Genomic DNA, 21,487 nt, shown 5'->3' with positions numbered 1-21,487 from the left:
CCATTTCCTTTATTTAGAGCAGTGTACAAAGATGCTGATTTGTATCTCCTGGATTCTCCTTTTGGCTATTTAGATATGTTTACAGAAAAGGATATATTTGAAAGGTATTGTATAGTTCCAGAGGTTTGTTTTTGAGAGTTCTGCCAAGTAGCACAATGCAAAGCACAAAGACAAGAATAGATTTCCACATCTCTTCAGCACTGAATTTTATTAATACTGCAAAAATATAAAAGTGGTCAAGATGATAACTTTGGGTAGACATTTATTATGTTTAGCAATGATTTGGAACTCTGTGTGCAAAAGCCCAGTAATGATACTTGCCTTCTTAAGTAAAAGGCATGCTATAGCTATGATTGCTATGGTTCAGATGTAATGTATTGTGTCTGCTATAATGCATTCACCTCAGGACACACTCTTTTATAAACAGTATATACATGTAGCGAAGTGTTTATTGCATCCTAAGTTTGAAGAACTCAAACTTGTTCATGGGTGTCAGTGTTTACAGAAAAGGATATTCTGTCAATTTTTTGGTAAACCCAAACAGAGTGGGCCAACTAAAAGTAGTGGCCAGTTGAATACGAGATTGATCAAAAGCTGTGGCAAACGCTTAGACCCATATGTGGTGCCTGAGTTATGTATCATACAAAAGTGACACCCTGCCCTCACTGAATCTTCCCAAGAACTTCTTTTCTTGTCTAGGGTTAGTTTTGTGTGGAACAAAAAAAACCTTCATACTGTGACAAATGGTAAATCTAAATACAGTTCAGCTGTTTTGCCACTATCATGCTAGAGCTGGTCTAGGTATTTTAGGCAATAATAAATTCACTGGAAAATGCATGTTTCAAGAGGAATAAAACTAACTGTGAAATCAGGTAGAATTTGGTGAATAGTTTAGAACAAAAATAACGCTTTAAAATTTGTAGAAAAGATGGTATATTTTCTTTAAAACATTTTGATTTTTTTTATTAAAAGAATCAAGTTGGCTTAAATTAAAAAGGGGATTTAAGGAAAAGTTCACATGACCCAATAAATTACATGAATCCTATTTTGGGGTCAAACAGTGCTTTTTTGAATCAATCTGAATTGGTTTATTTTATTTTTTCAATATGACCACAGAACTGAAAGTACATTATTCACACAGCTCACTATAGTGTCTCTATGCTCCTGCTTCTCTCACTTGCACTACAGGTAGTAGAAAAGGGAGGGGGCGGTGATACATATAGAAGCATATAGATCAAAACTAGAAATAATGTGTAAACATGGAGAGAAAATACTGAGAGATTCTGTGATTTTATAAATAAAACATAATACTTGTTTTGTGTTTTTTGTAGTTGTGTTTGCAAATTAATGGCCAATAAAACTAGAATCCTGGTCACCTCAAAGCTGGAACATTTAAAGAAAGCTGACAAAATATTAATTTTACATGAAGGGAGCAGTTATTTCTATGGAACGTTTTCTGAACTTCAGGGTCAACGCCCTGACTTTAGCTCAAAATTGACAGGATTTGATGCTTTTGACCAGTTCAGTGCAGAAAGAAGAAACTCAATTCTGACTGAAACCCTCCGACGGTTTTCTGTTGATGGAGATGGGGCTGGCTCACGAAATGAAGCAAAGAAGCAATCTTTCAAACAAACTTTAGATTTCAATGAAAAAAGAAAAAACTCTGTAATTATTAATCCACTTAATTCTAGCAGAAAGTTCTCTATACTACAAAAAAACTCAGCACATGTTAATGGGATAGAAGAAGGTCACGGAGATCCATCAGACAGAAGACTGTCACTAATACCTGATTCTGAACAAGGAGAGGTAATTCTGCCTCGCAGCAACATACTAAACGCAGGTCCAGTGTTTCATGGACGGAGAAGGCAGTCTGTACTGAACCTGATGACACACACTTCAGTTATCCAGGGCCAAAGCTTTTACACAAAAGGGACTACACCAATACGTAAAACATCAATGGTCCCCCAGTCAAAACTGTCTTCTGAGATAGATATCTATACTAGACGTTTGTCTCAAGACAGTGTCCTGGAAATAAGTGATGAAATTAACGAAGAAGATTTGAAGGTATGTATACATTTGTATTTGTACACTATTTTTTATGAGCTTCTTTAACACTAGTACAGGATAATATATTCTTACTGAATTTTCCATCTGATTCTTTTGGTCATTATGCCTTTTTTATCTATAGAGTGTTTATTATTTTTTCTATCTTAATACAATTTTTAATTTAAACAACTTTTATTCATTTGAACAGTGTTTCTAGAAGGATTTTGTTGTTGAAATATAAAAACACAGCTTTCTGGCTAAGCTTAGATTTTATAACAAATCTTTTAAATTCTTTGAAAGACACCTCTTGAGACTTTTATTAAAAATACTTTTAACTTATGCACTATTACCTTGTAAGATTGATTATGTTTAAATACAATTTGAAACAAAGCTACAGAAGTTTGTTTTTTAAATAATTATCGACAATAGAAATTTGTAAGGTTAACTTCCAGAATAAAGTAAGCTAATTGGAGTATTTACTGTTTCAACATGCAATAGTGTAACTGATTAAAGCAACATGTTTATCATTTCTTATTTAGCAATAAAAGCACAGAACACATTTCATGTACTGATATGGAAAATGAGATTAGGCTAATTTTATTATTGTGAACGCATTGGTAATAACAGAGTTGTGTTAGAGTTGGAGTAGTGTTGTATCTCTGATGGTCCAGGAAATATGTAAGAGGCAAGGATTTTTGTGGTGATAACTTGTAGTGGACCAACTGCATGTTTGGAATAGATTTAGACAAGTTTTTAAAATCTTAAAATTTTCATTCATAATCAGATTAAATTCCTATTTATTTTTGGCAAAGTTCCTTTCAGAGGAAAATTGAATACAATCTCATAGGGATAATGGAGACCTGGTAGGACTCCACCTATGACTGGACCACAGGTATTGATGGTCATACCTTGTACAGGAGCGATTGTGTTGCAAGGAAGGGCAGGGGTGTAGCTGTCTATGTGAAGGAACAGTACACTTCCCTACAAGTAGAGATTGGCACCCAAGGAGGGTGACTTGAAACCATCTGGGTTAGAATACGGGGAGAACGTGGTCAAGGAAATATAACTATTACAGACCTCCTAACCAGGAGGAAGAGCTTGACCATGAATTTGCTAGCGAACTGGCCGAGGCTGCATGCTCTTGGTGTATGGTCATCATGGGTGACTTCAACCACCCTGACATCTCATGGGAAGAGCATTCAGCCAAATCTGATCAGTCACAAAGCTTCCTCACTTACATTGGAGAACTCTATTTGACTCAAGAAGTCTATGGGCCGACAAGAGGTAAGGCGCTGCTGGACCTGCTATTGGCCAAAGGGGATGATCTAGTCAGTGACCTGAGGATCAAAGGGAAGCTTGGTGACAGTGATCATGAATTGATCACTTTCTTTATCCATCACAAAACTGGCAAATCAATTAGCAATACAGAAATCTCTGACTTTAGGAAAGCTGACTTTCACAAGCTCAGGAGGTTGGTTGTTGAGGTCCTGAGAGACCATGATCTGACAGAGTTGGGAATCCACAATGAGTGGTCATGCCTTAAGGATGTGATCCTAAAAGCACAAGGGAAGTCTATTCTGGCCTGTAGGAAAGGTAGCAAAAGGGCTGGGAGACCCCTTTGACTCAATAGGCAACTCATGGACCTCCTGAATCTGAAAAGAGAAGTTTATAAAGGATGGAAGTTGGGAACTACCACTAAGGAAGATTATGCAGCACTGGCCTGCACCTGTAGGGAGCGGACCAGAAAAGCCAAGGCTGAAACTGAACTCGAACTGGCTACTGGAATCAAGGAAAATAAAAAGTCCTTCTTCAAATACATGGGAAGTCAGAAAAATACACAAGGGCAACATCACACGCTTGTTAAACCAAATGGGGCAACTGACAACCGACACCCAGGAAAAAGCTAATCTTCTCAATGATTACTTTGCATCAGTTTTCCACCAGCCCAAAAGGATCACCCTACCTGACAGGATGCAGAACTACCAGGGTAAGGGTGATCATACACCATAATACACCATAAGGGTGATCATACGCCTCTAATTGGCGAAGATCTTGTGAGGGAACAGCTTGAGAGGCTGGACATGCACAGTCAGCTGATCTGGAGAGAATGCATCCAAGATTACTCAAAGAGTTGGCTGACATCACAGCACGACCAATGGTGGGGTTATTTGAGAATTCATGATGCCCGGGAGAGGTTCCTGAAGATTGGAAGAGGGCCAATGTGGTGCCTACCTTCAAGAAAAGAAGGAAGGAAGATACAGAGAACTACAAGCCAATCAGTTTGACCTCAATCCCTGGAAAGTTCTTGGAAAAATCATCAAAGAAACCATCAACAATATGCTAACAGAAGGCAGAGTTCTGAGAGAGAGCCAACGTGGCCTCATTGTGGGTAGGTCATGCCTGACCAAACTCATTTCCTTCTGTGACCAGGTGATGCTTCACCTGGACAAAGGAGAAGAGGTTGATATCATATATTTAGGTTTCAAAAATCCTTTGACTTGGTCTGCCATGATGTCCTCATGGTAAATTTGGGAAGCTGCAGCCTTGACAACCTTACGGTCTGATGGCTGGGAAACTGGCTCTGTGGTCAGACCGAAAGAGCGATAGCTGATAGAACCGAGTCAGCATGGCACAGGTGACCTGTGGTGTTCCCCAGGGCTCAGTACTTGGACCAGTACTCTTTAATATATTCATAAATTATCTGGATTCAGGTGTCTGAAGTGGACTGGCTAAGTTTGCGGATGACACCAAATTATGGGGAAGTGAGGCCACTCTAGAGAATAGATTAACGATTTAGGCTGACCTGGACAGGCTTGCAAGGTGGGCGGATCAAAACCTGATGACATCCAACACTGAGAAATGCAGGGTGCTCCACCTCAGGAGAAAAATCTCACATGATACTCATAGGCTCTGCAGTGCATCATTCACTAGCACCATGATCTAAAGAGACTTGGGGGTCATGACTGACCACAAGATGAAAGTGAGCCAGCAATGCAATGCCACAGCCAGCAAAGCAAATAAAACCCTGGCTTGCATCTACCGATGCATCTCAAGCAAGACCCAAGAAGTCATCCTCCCACTTTACTTAGTCTTTGTGAGGCCGCAGCTGGAGTACTGTATCCAATTCTGGGCTCCACACTTTAGAAAGGATGTGGAGCATCTTGAGAGAGACCAGAGGAGACCCACGCGCATGACTGGAGTTCAAGAGAACAGGCCTTATGAAGAGAGTCTGAGAGGCAGGGGACTCTTCAGCCTGGAGAAGCAAAAGCTCGGGGGTGACTTGATGGCAGCTTGTAAGTGTATAAGGGGTGTGCATCAGGAACTGGGAGAACATCTATTCACCAGATCATACCAAAGAAAGACAAGGTCTAATGGTCACAAATTGCTGGAAGACCGTTTTAGACTGGACATAAGGAAAAACTTCTTTACCATCCGAGTCTCCAGAGTCTGCAATAGTCGACCTCCCTTCTCCCCCCCAGAAGTGGTGCACTCTACTCTGGATACTTTTAAGAACTGCTTGGATGCTTATCTTGCTGGGGTGATCTGACTCCAGCTGGCTTCCTGCCCCTTGGGCAGGGCGCTGGACCCAAAGATAAAATATTTTTTATTTTGCCAGAAGAAACTTTTTCATTTTCTAAGGATCAGAAGTTCTCAGCTTTTCTTTTTCCTGAATGATCTTAATAGAACAGGGTTTCCATGGGGTTAAATCTCATTGAAAACTGATTCTGAGGAAATAAGATCAGAATTTAGCTTAGTTCTTATTAGTATTGTACTGATCGGTTCACTGTAACAAGAGCTCGATCTATAGCTCAAGACAAAAATTTTTGTGGGCGCTATCTTTTATTTGACCAACTGCATAGTTGGGAAGGATATAGATAAGCTTTTGGGTAGCAAGTATCCTTCCTCAGGTATCAATAGATCAAGTCATTCTTATGTGGAGTTGTTATGATTAAGGTAGCTTTTCCAGTCTAAATGCTGCAATTCTAGTACTAGAAATTGAGGACGACAGAGTGTATATATGTATTAAGAGTTCTTACTGATAGATATTGTTGTTCTAACTATGTTCTTCTCCATTCCCTTGGCAGGAATGTTTTATGGATGAATCAGAAGACATAAATGGTATTACTACATGGAATACATATTTCAGATACATTACCATCCATAAAAACTTGATTTTTGTCCTAGTTTTTTGTGCTGTTATCTTTTTAGCCGAGGTAAGAATATTCAGCTCTTCAGATCTAGTCACTATTAGTATCTATTCGAATTGAATATGTAGTTTTTTATGTAAATGCCAAAGGAAACTGTTAATTCTTTTGCATATGCGTATTTTGATGCCTGTTAATTGGCCATTACTGCTGGCTTGTTTTAGGATATTATTTTTTCCTACATTAGTTGAATATTGTTAAAGACAATGATTTGGTGTAAGGATAACCAAGGATTGACAGCCATCAAAGTCCTCAATTTTTTTTTTTGCTTTATGAAAACCTACCAGTATATAAAACATCTAATTGCTGTTCGAGACAGAAGACGAGTTAACATGCTGTCTGCAGTTGTAATTAGATGGATCTTATGAAATTTTGTACCAGCTTTTCTTACCATTTTATTAAATAGATTGATGAGGAGACTGGACCTACTTAGTATACATGGCTGGTTTATTATGTCTGTGGGAGGTTAGATCATTCAATACTTCACAGGAAGCATTAAAAATTTTATTCAGAAGTAGAGGTGATTGACAGATAGCTCTGGATTTCATTAACATTGTTTTGAGGTAGACTTAAATGAATTCTGAGGCCTGGGACCAAAACCTTGGTTTCAGGTCTCATTTAGATCTATGACCCAAAAATATGATATTGCTTCCAAATGGAGTTTGCTCTATAAATATGTGGCTTAAGTTTGCTGTTACCCATCAGCTTCAATTACATCGTCTGTGGAGGACCTACAACAAAACAGTGAAAAGTGACTTAAAGACTGGCTAAAGGGCATTTTAATTTCCAAATATAGCAAATTTAAGCACTTATATTCAAGTCTTTTTGGAACTGATCTTAACATGTACAGGCTTAAATTACCTAATTTAGACAACTGTGTAGAAAAGTCCGCAAATGAAATTATGTTTGGGTGACCTAATTTGTGCCCCCAGTTAGTTTAAGCCCTTTTTAAAGTTGTGACCCTCATATTTTAAATTTTACTTTCACGTGACTTGCTAATTTACTAAGCAGTTGTGTAGGCATAGGGACTCTAGACTGAGCTGCAGTTTGCTATTCAGTTTGCTATTCACTTGTATTTAGATACCTAATTTTAACTGACTTCAGAGTAGTGGGAGTTAGTAGTAGGTAGGTGCCGAAAGTCCTTTGACGATCTGGGCACTGGTTGTTTATCTCAAGCAGTAGACACTTTTAGCTTTGAAAGTTGGAGGGTGATAAGTAAAACTGGGATGGGAGCTTGATACTACAGTCTTTAGAACTGGAAGAGTAACATTTTTGCATTCATGCAGGGAGCTGGACCAGCTGACCTGTGAGGTCCCTTCCAACCCTGACATTCTATGATTCTAAGAGACATTCCTGGAGTATTCTGTAAATGCTTCTTATACCAAGCAGAATGGACTGTTTTATACATAAGAGTTTCCAGGTGACCCAGGCATGGTATTATTACAAATAGATGTAGATAGGAAAAAAGTAACTCTATATTCTGTGATTGCAGGTAGCTGCTTCTCTTGTTGGGTTGCTGTTTCTAAAGGAGTAAGTATTTACTGTTTTATTACAGTTTTGAGGAATTCTTCTAATTCTGATTTTGTATTTCTTTTTAAACCCTTCTTAGTATTTGTTAATGAAAATCCTTATGGCCAGAAATGCATTTGTTAAAGTGATTCTTACCAGCTCATTGATTCACTTTTGGTTCTATGTTATGTGGCAATAACAGAGACAAAGTATTTCACTTATTTAGTAATTTAATTTTGCTCAACTCTCAAAAGAATTTTCTTTAAAACAAGATGGATAGTGATGCATTTTATAAATCAATTTTAATCAATGAAACAAAGAAGGTATTGTACTCAGACAAGATTACTAAAATAATTCATTTTTCATAATAATTTAGATGGAATTTCAAAGGTTTTTATGTATATCTTAGGGCTTTCTTCCTTTCTCAGTTGAGACCTGCCAATTACTCATCAAAACATCTACAGTGCTTTTTGCTGAAGTTAATTTTGGAAGTTACAACACGTGTTGATAAGTATTCCCGTATCCAAGAATAGCTAAAGTGATAGATATCACCTTGGCCTCTAAAGAGAGAAATAAGGATCTTGTATATAGTTTCATAGTTTCTAGGGTCGGAAGGGACCTGAGTAGATCATCTAGTCCAACCCCCTGCCATGGCAGGAAAGAGTACTGGGGTCAAATGACCCCAGCAAGGTGTTCATCCAGCCTTCTCTTAAAACCCCCCAGGGAAGGAGCCTGCACCACTTCTCTTGGAAGTTGGTTCCAGACCCTAGCTGCCCTGACCGTGAAGTAGCGCCTCCTGATATCTAGCCTAAATCTACCCTCTGGCAGCTTGTGACCATTATTCCTGGTCACTCCTGGCAGTGCTCGGGGGAACAGGGACTCCCCCAATGCCTGCTGATTGCTCCTGACTAGCTTATAACAGGCCACTAGATCCCCCCTCAGCTTTCTCTTTTGGAGACTGAACAGGTTCAGGTCCCGTAGCCTCTCCTCATAGGGCCTGCCCTGCTGTCCCCTGATTATGCGAGTATGTGATATGTGGTAATAAATTAAATAAATAAATTATTTTATTTTTTATTAATGCAGTTTGATGTTTAAAAACAATAAGAAAAATAAATAGCTTTACACCTAAAAATGCATTAATATAGATTTAGGTTAAGTGAAGTTCTCAGATACAACTTGTTTATGGTATTTTTTTATAATTTGTATTTTACAGATTGTTTCCAGGTACAAATACAACAGAGAGGAGAAACACCACGTCTCATGTGCCTGGTGATAGCCCTTCAGTGATCATTACGAAAAGTAGCTTTTACTATGTCTTTTACATTTATGTGGGAGTGGCAGATACTCTGCTTGCGTTGGGAATTTTCAGAGGTTTACCACTGGTGCATACTCTTATAACAGTGTCTAAAACTCTCCATCAGAAGATGTTGCATGCTGTTCTTTGGGCACCTATGTCAACGTTCAACACTTTAAAAGCAGGTAATCAAATCAGTAGTTAACCGACTGATTGAATTATTTATGTTTTTTGTTTTAATAAAGACATAGTTCATTCTGGTTAAAGGGTACCATTGTTTTCTGTTCTGTCTCAGAGTCTAGCTGAATATTTGCTGAATGATTGCTTAAAAGTTTGTTACTTAAATGTCATGTGCAAACCTTGATTGCATTTTAAGTATGACACATTTTTGTTGTCAGCTTTTTGTTTTGAAATAACACTGTACTTCAGTGGTTAGGTAGAAGGAATGATTAAATGTTAGTGAGGCATAAAAAGCAGATAAGAACTGGATATAGAAGCTACACATACAGATGTACGTGTCCTAAGGCTGACTTCAGCCTATAAGCTTTAAACTGCAGCTGATATCTTTGATCAGCATATTCTTTAATTCAGGAAAGCTATAGTTTTGGCTACAGCTAGTTTCTGTAGGCTTTGTTGTAAAATGATCCCATAAGACTCTTTTTCTGTTTTTTTTCAATCTGTAGGAGGAATAATTAACAGATTCTCAAAAGATACGGCAATATTGGATGACATACTGCCTCTTACTATATTTGACTTTATTCAGGTAAGTAAAATCAAACTTACAGATTTTTTGTTGCCTTCTAGTGCAGTAAAACTACATCCAACATCATGGATAGTGAATCATATAAAATAAAAGGAACTAAGCAGCTAGCAACGTTTTATACACACACATACAAACTAAATATATATACCATGCTGAAGCAGTAAGATCAAGATCCACTTTCAAAATAAATAAGTAGTTTTAAGATTAAGCTGTCTATTTAAGTAGCTGATCACATAGCTATAGAAGATGGGAACAATTAGGTTTTATATAATGTTTTGCATTATAGTGACTATGCAAGCCATTTTCTGGAATAATTGACCCTGTGATAGAAAGGAAAAGTGCACTTCATGGGCCATGTGTGATGTAACTTCCACTGGGAGTTCCACTTTGAGTCCTATATTCATTTTTTTTCTTTGTCCAGATGAAACCAAAATATCAAAGGGAAAAAGAAGCCACTTGCAGCCTAACTGGGTTTATATTCTGTCACAAGTTAAATAGGTTCTTCAAGTTTTCATGCTTTTTATTCTTGGGCTTTATTTTCCCTACTGTTATGTTTTTTATTTTTTACCTTTTCCCGTTAACTTTTTGCTTTAGCAGCTGTGATCCAAAACAGCTTTGTCTCTAGGTACTTTCTTTCTTCTTTCTCAGTAGTTCAAGATCAAATTCAACTTCCTTGTATTTTTTGTTGAAACAGTTTTCCATTGAAAACAATCAATTCATTGAAACAGAAATGTTCCATAGAAATAAATTTGTTTTGAGGAAATTTCATGATAACACAGGATTTTGTGCTAGTTAGCTTGGTAGTCTTGGGTTTTTTTTGTTTGGGTTTTTAGTTGCAGAAACTAAAAACCCAAACAACTTCTGGGACACTCAGCTGCTGTAAGCACTCTCAGGTTCTTGCTCCCAACTCTGTAACAGGAAGCCTGAAGCCCTGAAAGCCTCATGGCTTCCCAGGCCCTAACTGGGTGTCGGGGAGATTGCAAAGCATAGAAGCCATTACCTTTCCACTTGAATGTTTTCTTTTGGTCCTGTGAATTTTTCACTTCAGGCTGCCCAGTGAGCCAGGTCAGCAAGAGATATTAGCACCCCCACCCAAATTCTGGGTCCTCTCTTGGGTTCTCGGGGATTTGGGTTCAGACTCCTCAGACTAAAGAAGGTCAGGTCAGGTAGCCAAAACCCAGGTTTTCTACACCCTGGGTAAGTGCTTTCACCACTAAGCTATTAGGTAAAAAGGGGTCTGCTTCTCTTCCACTGAGCTAGCTGCATGCATGATCTTAAGCTTAAGCAACTTGGTATGGTTTTTCTGGCTAGCTTGTTTCTGAGCATGGGAAGTAGTCCAAGTCTAGATGCCTAGGGATCGTTTCCAGTGAAAATGAAGGTGCCTAGTGAATCTATATGCCTTAATGCAGGAGTGTCAAAGATCCAGCCCCACAGACTGGATTCAGCCCTCAGAGCCCTATCTTCTGGCCCATAGTGCTGCCTGGGGGTGTCCAGCCAGCCCTGCACACTGCTTGCAGTGTGTGCTGGTCAAAGTCTGTGGAGCGTATCTGGTGTGGGCTGAACACAATGTGGGGCCAGTCTGGGGTGTGTGCTGCATGTTGCCCTTGTGCTGGACCAGCCCTGCATGCTGGATTCAGAGCCGATCTGGATCAAGCCCACAGACTGGCTACCTGCGCCACATCCAGTATGCAGGGCTGGTCTGGTGCAGGTGTTACATGCAGCACATGTCCTAGATTGGCCTTGTGTGCTGCATGCCCCATGAGGCTGGAGTTGGCACTTGTTCCATGCAGTGTTTGGGGATGGCTAAGGATGTGTACTGCACATGGCGCCCATGGTGGACCAGCTTCTTGCATTGGATCCTGTGCAGGTGGCCAGTTTTTTAACCCAGTCTGGATTGCCCCTAGGTTCAGTACACGAGCCGAGCACAGAGTGTGCATCCTGGACTGGCCCCATATGTAGCATGCTGTGCATGAGGTCAGAGCCAGCATATGCTCTGTGGTGCACGGGGCTTGAGCTGGCACACACACTGCAAACAACACATGTTGCTGGTCCAGGGTGCATGCTGCCTGCAGCATCTGTACCAAATCAGCCCTGAGAGCTGGATCAAGAACATGGGAGTAGTCCAGCTCTCAGGGCTGACCCCTCATTCAGATGCCTTTGACATCCCTGCCTGTAGCTGTTGAAGGGAGCGGAATAGGATTGTGCTTAGTGACTTAGATACCTAAAGGCTGCATAAGGGCCACTTAGAGGCAGAATAGGATCTAATCCCAAGTATTCATGATAATTTGTTAGATCTATTAGAACCATTGATAACAAGATCTTGTGGAAAAGGAAGAAGCCTCTTGCAGAAATATATACATTAGCCTTTGAAGGTATTTATTTCTTTAAGATGGAAAACCACAGTGAATAGAATCAGAGTTTGGATCCTCAGGGACCGTCTAGTCTAACTTTGCCCTTCCCCAGATGGAGGATGCACTGTTCCTAAACCATATTTTTCATAGTGGTCTGGGTTGGAATGATAGTTTTAAAATTTAGGAATTAAATATTAAGGGAGATGGGAAGTTATATAAAAAGAAACTATCGATGGGGGCAATATATTGATCAAAACTGTCTGTGATTGTGTATTTTAAAGAATGCCGGAATATCTAGACCATTTTGGGGAGGTACTTACTTTTTGAGGATTAACTTTAAGTAAAAAAAAATAGCCTTTGTCTGAACCATCCATCTAGTGCCCTGAATATTATAAGGTTTGTTCTCAGCTGCAAATCCTAGCTAGTCCAGCACATCGTTTTGGTAAGAATGAAGCTGAATGGTACATAGCTGCCATGGGGAAGAGATTCATCACCAATCTGTAGTCTATAAAGTGCAAAGCTTGCTGTATCAATAGTATTTTTCTTTCATTCTACAGTTAATACTGATTGTGATTGGTGCTATAACAGTAGTCTCAATATTAGAACCCTACATCTTCCTGGCATCAGTGCCTGTGATAGGAGCCTTTGTTATGTTAAGGGCATACTTCCTCCACACTTCTCAGCAGCTGAAGCAACTGGAATCTGAAGGTATGAGCAGAAATATTGATAGATCCTAAATCCACAGAAAACGAATTTTTACCTTTTCTTTGCCTTCTCTATTGCAAGTTTCATTGTCTCTGGGAGCAGAATAGTCATCTCCCTTGATAGCAACTGGTGTTAGTGAACCAGCCAGTACAGTGTTCTGCCCCCAAAAGCTATTAACAAACACAGGTTTTAAGTTGGGTACCACCAGTGCAGCTGAAAACAAATAAAGTCTTGAAATACAGTTTTAATAAGAACAAACTTACTTGGAAGTATGGGACCATGCCTTACTTGAAAGTATGGGACCTTCTATGTGCAAATGTATGGGCCTCAGTTTCTGCTGTGATGGTAAAAATCTCTCCTGTCAGTGTCTAAGTTACCTTTTTGAGTAAGCTTATTTGTTTCCTTAAAGCTGTATTTGGAACATGTAATGGAAATACTGTTTTAGACATAAGGTCTTGCTGGATCATTTGTTCAAGCACAATATTGTGGCTTCAAGGCAGACCTGCATCCAACTCATGAACGTTAATATTGATATTTGATAGTCTGTGGAGTTCCGATCTGTATCTGGATCAGAATTTCCTGGAAGTTTTGGAAATCCGGTGTTGGCTCAGTAATACTTTGAATATGGTGTTGCAGAGTATCCTTAAAAAAAACCCTGTTGGCAGTGTGGAACGCAGAGAGATGAAGCACTCTTATCTTTGTTAAAAAGTGCCTTGTGGAATTCTCGGAACATCAGGAATTTTGGTGGCGAGGAGATTTTTGTCCTCCTTGGGACATCTAAACTACATATAGCAGGGGTTTCTAACTCTGAAGATATTGCGGTGAAGTTACATGTCATACTTAGACCATACTAAATCTGTGGAATGTTAAGTGGTTTTAAAGTTAGAATGTGCTGTGAGCAGTTGCATGTTAAGGGTTATTACTATTTCTTGCCTGCACAGCTCTGACTTATCACTAGGGAGCTGGTGAGCAGGAGTGTGGCTGGGAGATAGGACACCTGGTCTCTATCCTCACTTTGGGTTGGAAAGGGGAAGTGCAAAAATGGGAGTATGGAGCTGGGAGGCAGAGAGGCATTGAGGTTGTGGATTTCCTCAACAGTCTCCTCACCCCACCTCACCTCTTGGGGTAGAGGGAGAGGCCTGTGCTTCAGGAAGCCTTCCACCAACCCCTGCTTTCTGATCTTAGCCTCCTCAGCCTTCCCTGGAGAGGTCTTTGCCTTTTGACTAGAGACAGGCAAAAGCTGCCAAAACTGAGGTTTAATTAATGGGGAGTGGAGCCATCAGGGTTTAGTCAACAGCAGCACAGAGTCACAGGGAAGCAGTCTTCCCTGTTCCCCATGACTCCATGCTCCCACCATGCTAAACTCTGGGGGCTCTGTGATGCTAGCACAACTTTCTCCCACAACCCCACATTGCATGGGGGAAGCTGCCTGCAGAGAGAAGCTACAGTCCAAATGCCCCCAAGCTTCTCCATCTCCCAGCTCCATGCTTCCACTGCTGCAACCCCCCCTTCCTGTCACTGGCAGGGCCCCACTTGTTCCCAGGCAGTCACACCCCCTCAGCAGTAGACTTTTGGACGGTGAAATATTTATCCAGAGTGGAAGGAAGGGGGCCTAGGAGTGGTGAATCCTGGGATGCTGGAGGACTGCAAATTGCTTGTTTTATCTCTAGGGAGCAGACTGATGTTGCCCTAACTTGAGCTAAGTTAACCTGTGCCTGAAATGATGCAACTCTGAGCTGCTCAGAGGGCACTTGGCACAAGTTCATGAGCTGAGCTTTAATGTGCTCATGCTTCATTTTAAGTGCCCTTAATATGGTCTAAGTTTAATGTGTAACTTCATCTTTATAAGTGATTGCTCACTGATATTACACTGAATGGGATTGCACCCTGTTCAGTGTTAGTGGTAAAAGAAACAAGAACATACTTATACTGAATAACATTGAAGAGAGTTGCACTGTTATAATTTGGGGTGGTGGAACCATATGCTTTTGCTATGAAAGACACTTAATCCTAGTGCATTTAATTCATTTTTAATTTAAATACTTTACAGCCCGGAGTCCAATTTTCACACATCTTGTTACAAGCTTAAAAGGGCTATGGACGTTAAGAGCTTTTGGGAGACAACCATACTTTGAAACTTTATTTCACAAAGCTCTGAACTTGCACACAGCACACTGGTTCCTCTACTTGTCCACACTGCGCTGGTTCCAGATGAGAATAGAAATGATCTTTGTCATCTTCTTCATTGCTGTGACATTCATCTCTATTATAACTTCAGGTAAATCCAACTGCTATATCACTGGTTCTCAACCATTTTGGACTGGAGGCACCTTTCATTGGACTTGAGGCACTCCATAACTTTTGTGAATTGATGTTTTAAAAACTAATATATACTACAATGCTTACCTCCTTGCAGAGGAGTTGGGCAGTGTTGGTGAGGGTTCAGATAAGGACAAGTGTGAGCCTCTGTTTACCTATTTAGTTTATTTGCTTATCTTCTCATATATCAAGGCACCCTTCAGAGGATCTGGTGGCACCTCAGGATGCCCCAGCACCTGTTTGAGAATCCTGTGGTATCTTAAAATGAACCCTTTGCTTTTAGTCAAGGACCCATATTTAGAAACCATTTCATTATCAACTATTGCAAGATTATACTATATGCAGAAGATAGCAGTTTACTGTTGTTATATTGATATGAAATGAGCAATCAGTTCAAATTAGAAATAAGTAATTAAGATGTACATTATGATATATTATTATTTGAAAGGGTCAACTTGAAAAAAATCCAAGTTATAAAACAATGTTAAAAGAAGCCAAGACCTGCATTCTTTGACCTCTGACTGTTTTAGAAGTTATTTCATGTAATACGAGAGTGTACTATCATGCTAGAATACTGTTGAGTAAAGAAGTAAATATCTGTTTGCAAGGTTCTCTTTCTTTGGATAGCTCAAAGTTTGTAGCAAAGGCAAATTAATATTATCATTCCTCAGAGCTAACTGAGACAAAGAAAGATTCAATGAACCCTGTGAAGATTCAAAGCAAGTCAAAGACAGAATGTCCAGTTTCCTGATTCCTGGCCCAGGTTTCAATCTACTGACATAGTTACGCAACTACATCAGTTTAGCAAGTTCCAAACAAAACAGATTACCAAACTTTACAAACTAATTACAGAATTATGTTATTATACACTCTCACCATTTCCCTCACCAATGAAAAGCGGCTGCTAGTTGAGCAATGAGTTGGCAATCCTTAACCAGCACAGCACCACTAAAATTCTGGCAGAAACAGAGAAACACATCTAAAAGAAATGATTGAGGAAATTTTAAGTAAAGAAAATGTAAGAGAATTTAAGAAATGTAAGAGAATTTTCCAAAACCGGTCTCCTTTTTTGTATTGTTGTATGTTGAAATTACTAAGGACTATGTAGTTTTCCTGCATATATTTTCCTTGAATGTGTAATATTTTACTGTTATATATAGTTTGGTTCTGATTTAGATTAGTTTTTTTCTTTTTCCAAGTTTTGCATAGACACTTTCATTCAAAACTTCCAAAATAAAAACAATTCAAAACTGGAAGCAAAATCTTTAGCTTGGAGTAGGAAGAAAAACAAATAAAATCATTACAGTGCACAGGTGCTGAAGATTGTAAAGTTCAAGAGCACAGTAGTATGGCAAAAGAAAAGGATAGATGCCAAGATTTACATCAAAGGCTAATTCCTGATTACTGTAATAGCACAATTGTCTGGTGATGTCAGTTAGGTTTGTATGTAAATAAGGCGGATAGGTTTTGGCTTGTAAATTTTATGACTGTGGGCCAACTTATAGAATACACATGCATGCACGCAGGCACAGGTTTTTTTGCCACAACCCTCATTCTAGGCTAAGTGCAGACATTTGGGGTGGTTAGAGTGAGCTTAGATCACATTAAAAATGGCCATTCAATCTAATGTAAGTCAGAATGTGGAGGGGTGGGAGGATGGGAGGGGGCAGGCTGTGTCCATATGGAATTGGGGGGGGAAGTTAGATCTGCAGGAAGGATTGGGGGTCAGGCAGGATTGATGGGAGCAATTGAGGGGAGCAGCCAGAGTCCGTGTGGTGGGGCTTGGTGGAGTCCAGGAGGGTTTGGAGGGATCAGGGGGCTTGTGGGGTCTATGGGGAGAGTCTGGGGGGGGGAATGGGACTAGAGGCTATTTTTACCCCTTCAATTCCTCCAGGGAACCTATACCCCCATCTCTCCCACCTCTTCCCCCACTGATACTTACTTGTTCGGCTCCCAGCAGCAGTGAACACTGATAAATCTGGCACCTGGAGCAGCTTATGGGATGAGGGGTTGGGGGTGGGGCTGGCTGGTCCATAGAGGGGAGCCGGGGGGTGGGGGGCAGCAAAGGACTGGGGGGCTAAAAATAGCTTGGTGTCAAGGAGCCAGGTATGAAAAGTGCAGCCCTGGGGCTGAGGCCAACGGCTGGGCTTTCCCAGCTCCAGGGTGGCACACATAATTGTACTGAAGTTCCATGCACCTAGATTGATGAAGGCTGAGCATACATCGATCCAGGTCTTTCTTAGACCGGATTCTGCCTTTTTTAGATTAGGCTATATGTGCATGGAATTTCTGTACTGTTATAGGTTTAGATTGATTTCTGATTGCTGACACTGGGTATAAGTGTAAGGTCTGCACCTAGTTGAACTAAGTTAGATAAGGTGGCTGTTTTTAACCCAATCTAACCTCTCCCTACCCCCCTTGAATTTCTGCACTTAGCCCTATTGAGTGTGGTAACATCAATTTCAAACACAAGATCGCTAAGAATGTCAACATGTTAACCATGCAATGCAAGGTGTCATTCTTTAGGATAGAATTAACTGCACAGAGACTAGAGTAAAAGAGAGAAAAAGGAAGTGGGGATAGATAATGTTTTTCCTTTGACTACAGAGAAATATGAGAGAGTAAAAGATTTTGATGAATTACAGTTCAACGTTTATCATGTTTTAGCTGAGAAAACATTAGATTGAATAGTGCCATAATACATTAACTAAATATTTATGCTGCTGTAGTTTAACAAAACCCATTAAGAATGCAGCATGCTGATTGTATGAGCTGTGTCTGAAGGGAAGTATCTCTATATACAAAGGTTTGAAATTCTATTGCCAAGTGTTCATTATACTTAGCTAGAAGACTTTGTGGTTACCAATAGAAGCTTGATGCAGCAAATAGGAGAGTTTGGTTGATACTTGCAAAGCTATGCTCAAAAGACATCTGTTGTGAACTATTTTCATATCCTTTGGCACAACGCTTTGCATTTGCATAGTTCAAAAAGCTAGAAGCATTTAAAAACCATTAATTCTATGACAAAAACTTTATTGCTGAGTACAGCTGGATTTCAGACCACACATTTGGATATGAATGAAGTTTTACAATTTGAATTTTGGATCATTTTATCCACAAATCATCAGTTTTTTCTTCATCTAGTGGTGTTAATGAATATAGTAAGAGTTCAATTCAGATATTATCTAATGTGATCTGGCAAAATTTCAAAGGTAAAAGTAATTGGGAGAGAAAAGTTTTATGTAGTTGCAATATGAATATAATTCTTCCTTATTTCCCATCTTTAATGGAACACTCCTAATTGAAAAAGAAGACACACTTCTGTTTGAAATTGTTTACCTTCTTTGCTTGCAATTACTGTATAAGAGAATTTTATCTGACTAAATTACAGAGAAAAGTCTCCCTCCCCAACATTTTTAATTTTATACCTTTAAAGCTGCTAGTTGATAGGCACGTTTGCTGCTTCTCTTGTTCATTTATGTGGGTCTTTTACAGAGGAACAGGGAATGCAAACAATGTTAATAAACATACAAATTTGATTTTAGAACAAAAGGGTAGATGCACTACATAAGGCAATCCTAGATTTTTTTGAACTTTCCAGACTTCAAAAGAACTATATATTTTTATTAGTTAGTTTTTCTAATTACATGATAAAAAGAAGTAGTCTATAAACAAAATAAATAGGAGATGGCTTTGTGAGGTAGTCAACAACTTAGAGGAAGGTATCTTGAATATAACCAAACGTCATCTGTCATTGTTAGGCATACTGAAAATGGTATATCAGGCCCCTGACAGGCATTACATTTATGGTGTAATCAACATATTAATTGCACCATAAATTACAAGATGCCAATAAATTGACATATTCAGTCAATTTATGGCCCCATAAAACAGCAAAGACATTCCACGTATGATGCTGAAGAACTTTCTAGCTGATTTATATGGTGTCATAAATGTGTGGCATGTGTTGTGTTTTAGAATGAGTCTGTCCTACCAATGATGAAAATCAGCTGATTGTTGTCATTGGCTGGGGATAGCTCTAGGCCTGGAACCAGACCTGTGATGTGAAATCACCCTATTGTTGGCACAAGCCCAGACAGCCCTGGATCCCAAAACTACACCAGTCTGATCCCCAATTGGCAGTTCTGGTTCTCTGACTGGGACGTGGAGCTACCTGCGCTCAATTCCAGTGCTCAGCAGAGCTTCAGGATCAGGCACAGGGTAGCCCCAAGGTCCAGGACAGAGTGCCCCTGCCCAATCCGCAGGATCAAGCTGAGGGTAGTCCTGTAGTGGTACAGTTGGGATATAAGGAATTTTGTGACCCATCGCAAACATTGCTTATCTGATGAATGTCTGGCATGGCAGGATGTGTGGTTTTTGTTATGGGGCATAAAATTCCTCTGGTCCTAAGTGAGCTATTATTTTAACCTTTACCAAGGACTTCAGATTCAAGACTGGCCTTGGTAGGGTTTTTATAATACTCGTGTTACTTTGTATTAATTTATTGTGATGCAGATAAATCCTACCCATGCCAAAAGGAAACAAAAAAACAACCCACAAAAATTATATCATCATATTTGTCAGGCAGATAAAAACCCAGTCTTGAGCTAGTGAGTTAAGTAGTTTGGATACTTTCATCTTGTTATTTGTGCTGTTAAAATGAAAAACTGCTTATAAGCCCCTACCTAAACAATCCCTTAACACCTAAGTGAGGCAGATAAGAGAAATTTTACAAGTTAATAGAGTAGTGGATGAGGAAATTGAGGACATGTGATCATAACACTGGGCCTAATTCATTGACCAATTTAAGTCAATGGCAAGTTCCCCATCAAAACAAAATTCCATTATAGCAAATCTACTGTTAAAGCCAAAAGTATAGTCCAGGATTCCAGCTGCCATCTCCTTTGCTCTCATCACCAAAGTATGCATCCTTTTTGAACAGAGGAAAGGGTTCATAAAAAAAGGAAAGCTTTTACTTGATATTTATAGTTTAAGATTTACCTGGCGATTTTATTTAATAGCTGTTGACTTTTTATACTTAAATCTGTTTATAACTTTTTTTTTCTACCTGCAGGTAAAGGAGAACCCAAAGTCGGCATTGTTTTAACGTTAGCCATGAATATTATGAGTACCTTACAATGGACTGTGAATTCAAGCATAGATGTGGACAGTCTGGTAAGAACGAAAAACATGTTATGTTAAAAAATCTCAATCTTGTTTTATTTGTTATTGATATATATGTGAGCTATTGTAAGATCTCAATATAGGCAGAATGTTAATAGTCTCCCATTACAAGAGCAGTTTCCAGGCATGGGATTATGACCTCACATAGGGTTGCACAATTTACAACTATGGTCAAATGCTCTATAGAAGTTCAATTATAATAAGGCACATTGACACTGGAAACGAAGCTGCTAGATGGCTGGAGGTGAGGTCACAAGTACAGAAGTTGGGCCAGTCTTTGAAAAGCTTGAAAACTCTTGCCTTACATTTTTCCTGATAACCTACATTTTTCCCCATGGAGTCCTAGTTGTGTGGTGATTCTGTGATCAAAAGTCCTGTATGGATAGATCTAGGAGAGCAGCATGTGATTACACATGAGACTACAAACCAGATTTGCACTAGTGAGGAGAACACTTAAGGAAGATGTGGATTTGTTTTGTGAAGACTTGGGCTTATCCAAAGCTTGGTGATAGGCTATAGCATAAAGCCCTAAAATAGAGGTCAGGTATGGATTTTACACTTTTACCAGCATAAGTGATTGGAAACTGGTCTATACCTGTAACAGAACAGAAGTTTGGCACGCAAAACCAGTCTATACTCATAACATAACAGAAGTTTGGTATACATAGATGTGGCAGGACACTAATAGGACTGGACTAGGGAGGGGCAGGTGCCTGATGAGGGTGGCCATTTTAAGGCCCAGCTCCCTAAGCTGAGGTCAGTTTGTGAACAGCCAGCAGAGGAGAAACATCTCTCTGCTGAGCTCTTCCAGGAACACCTTGGAGGTAAAGGGGGAGGTTATGGGAAAGGAGGTCTCATTGGTCCTGAGCTTGACCTAAAACTGCACCCTGCTGGGGCAGGATGCCCAATAGGCCTGTAGATGATGCAGCAGGTCCCATGTAAATGCCAGAAGTGAGCACCTCCCCAGTGTAAGGTGGGTCAGGGAGCCTTAACCTCAGCCCAGGGCCAGGCATGCTTTGCTAACCACCTGAGCAGGAAATGGGGGACCCTGAACCCTGTGAGCAAGTGAGCAGCTTAGACTTGTCCTGAGGGACCCTCAACTGGCCCATGC

At 39.8% G+C, this 21,487-nt stretch overlaps 1 protein-coding gene across 1 annotated transcript in view; it reads left to right on the top strand.

Annotated features, from left to right (window-relative positions):
• CFTR (CF transmembrane conductance regulator) overlaps positions 1 to 21,487 on the top strand; it is a 167,891-nt gene that overhangs the window by 104,795 nt on the left and 41,609 nt on the right. Inside the window, exons 13-21 of the mRNA XM_090042222.1 lie at positions 18 to 104; positions 1,332 to 2,064; positions 6,132 to 6,260; positions 7,744 to 7,781; positions 8,974 to 9,239; positions 9,738 to 9,817; positions 12,726 to 12,876; positions 14,924 to 15,151; positions 20,267 to 20,367. Coding sequence (XP_089898348.1) covers positions 18 to 104; positions 1,332 to 2,064; positions 6,132 to 6,260; positions 7,744 to 7,781; positions 8,974 to 9,239; positions 9,738 to 9,817; positions 12,726 to 12,876; positions 14,924 to 15,151; positions 20,267 to 20,367 — 1,813 coding nt within the window. The remainder of the gene's footprint in view (positions 1 to 17; positions 105 to 1,331; positions 2,065 to 6,131; positions 6,261 to 7,743; positions 7,782 to 8,973; positions 9,240 to 9,737; positions 9,818 to 12,725; positions 12,877 to 14,923; positions 15,152 to 20,266; positions 20,368 to 21,487) is intronic.

Source organism: Crocodylus siamensis, chromosome 4, assembly GCF_052110815.1.
Source record: "Crocodylus siamensis isolate JL-2025a chromosome 4, ASM5211081v1, whole genome shotgun sequence".
NCBI classification, from domain to species: Eukaryota; Metazoa; Chordata; order Crocodylia; family Crocodylidae; genus Crocodylus; species Crocodylus siamensis.
This window is presented reverse-complemented; position numbering and strand designations above follow the sequence as displayed.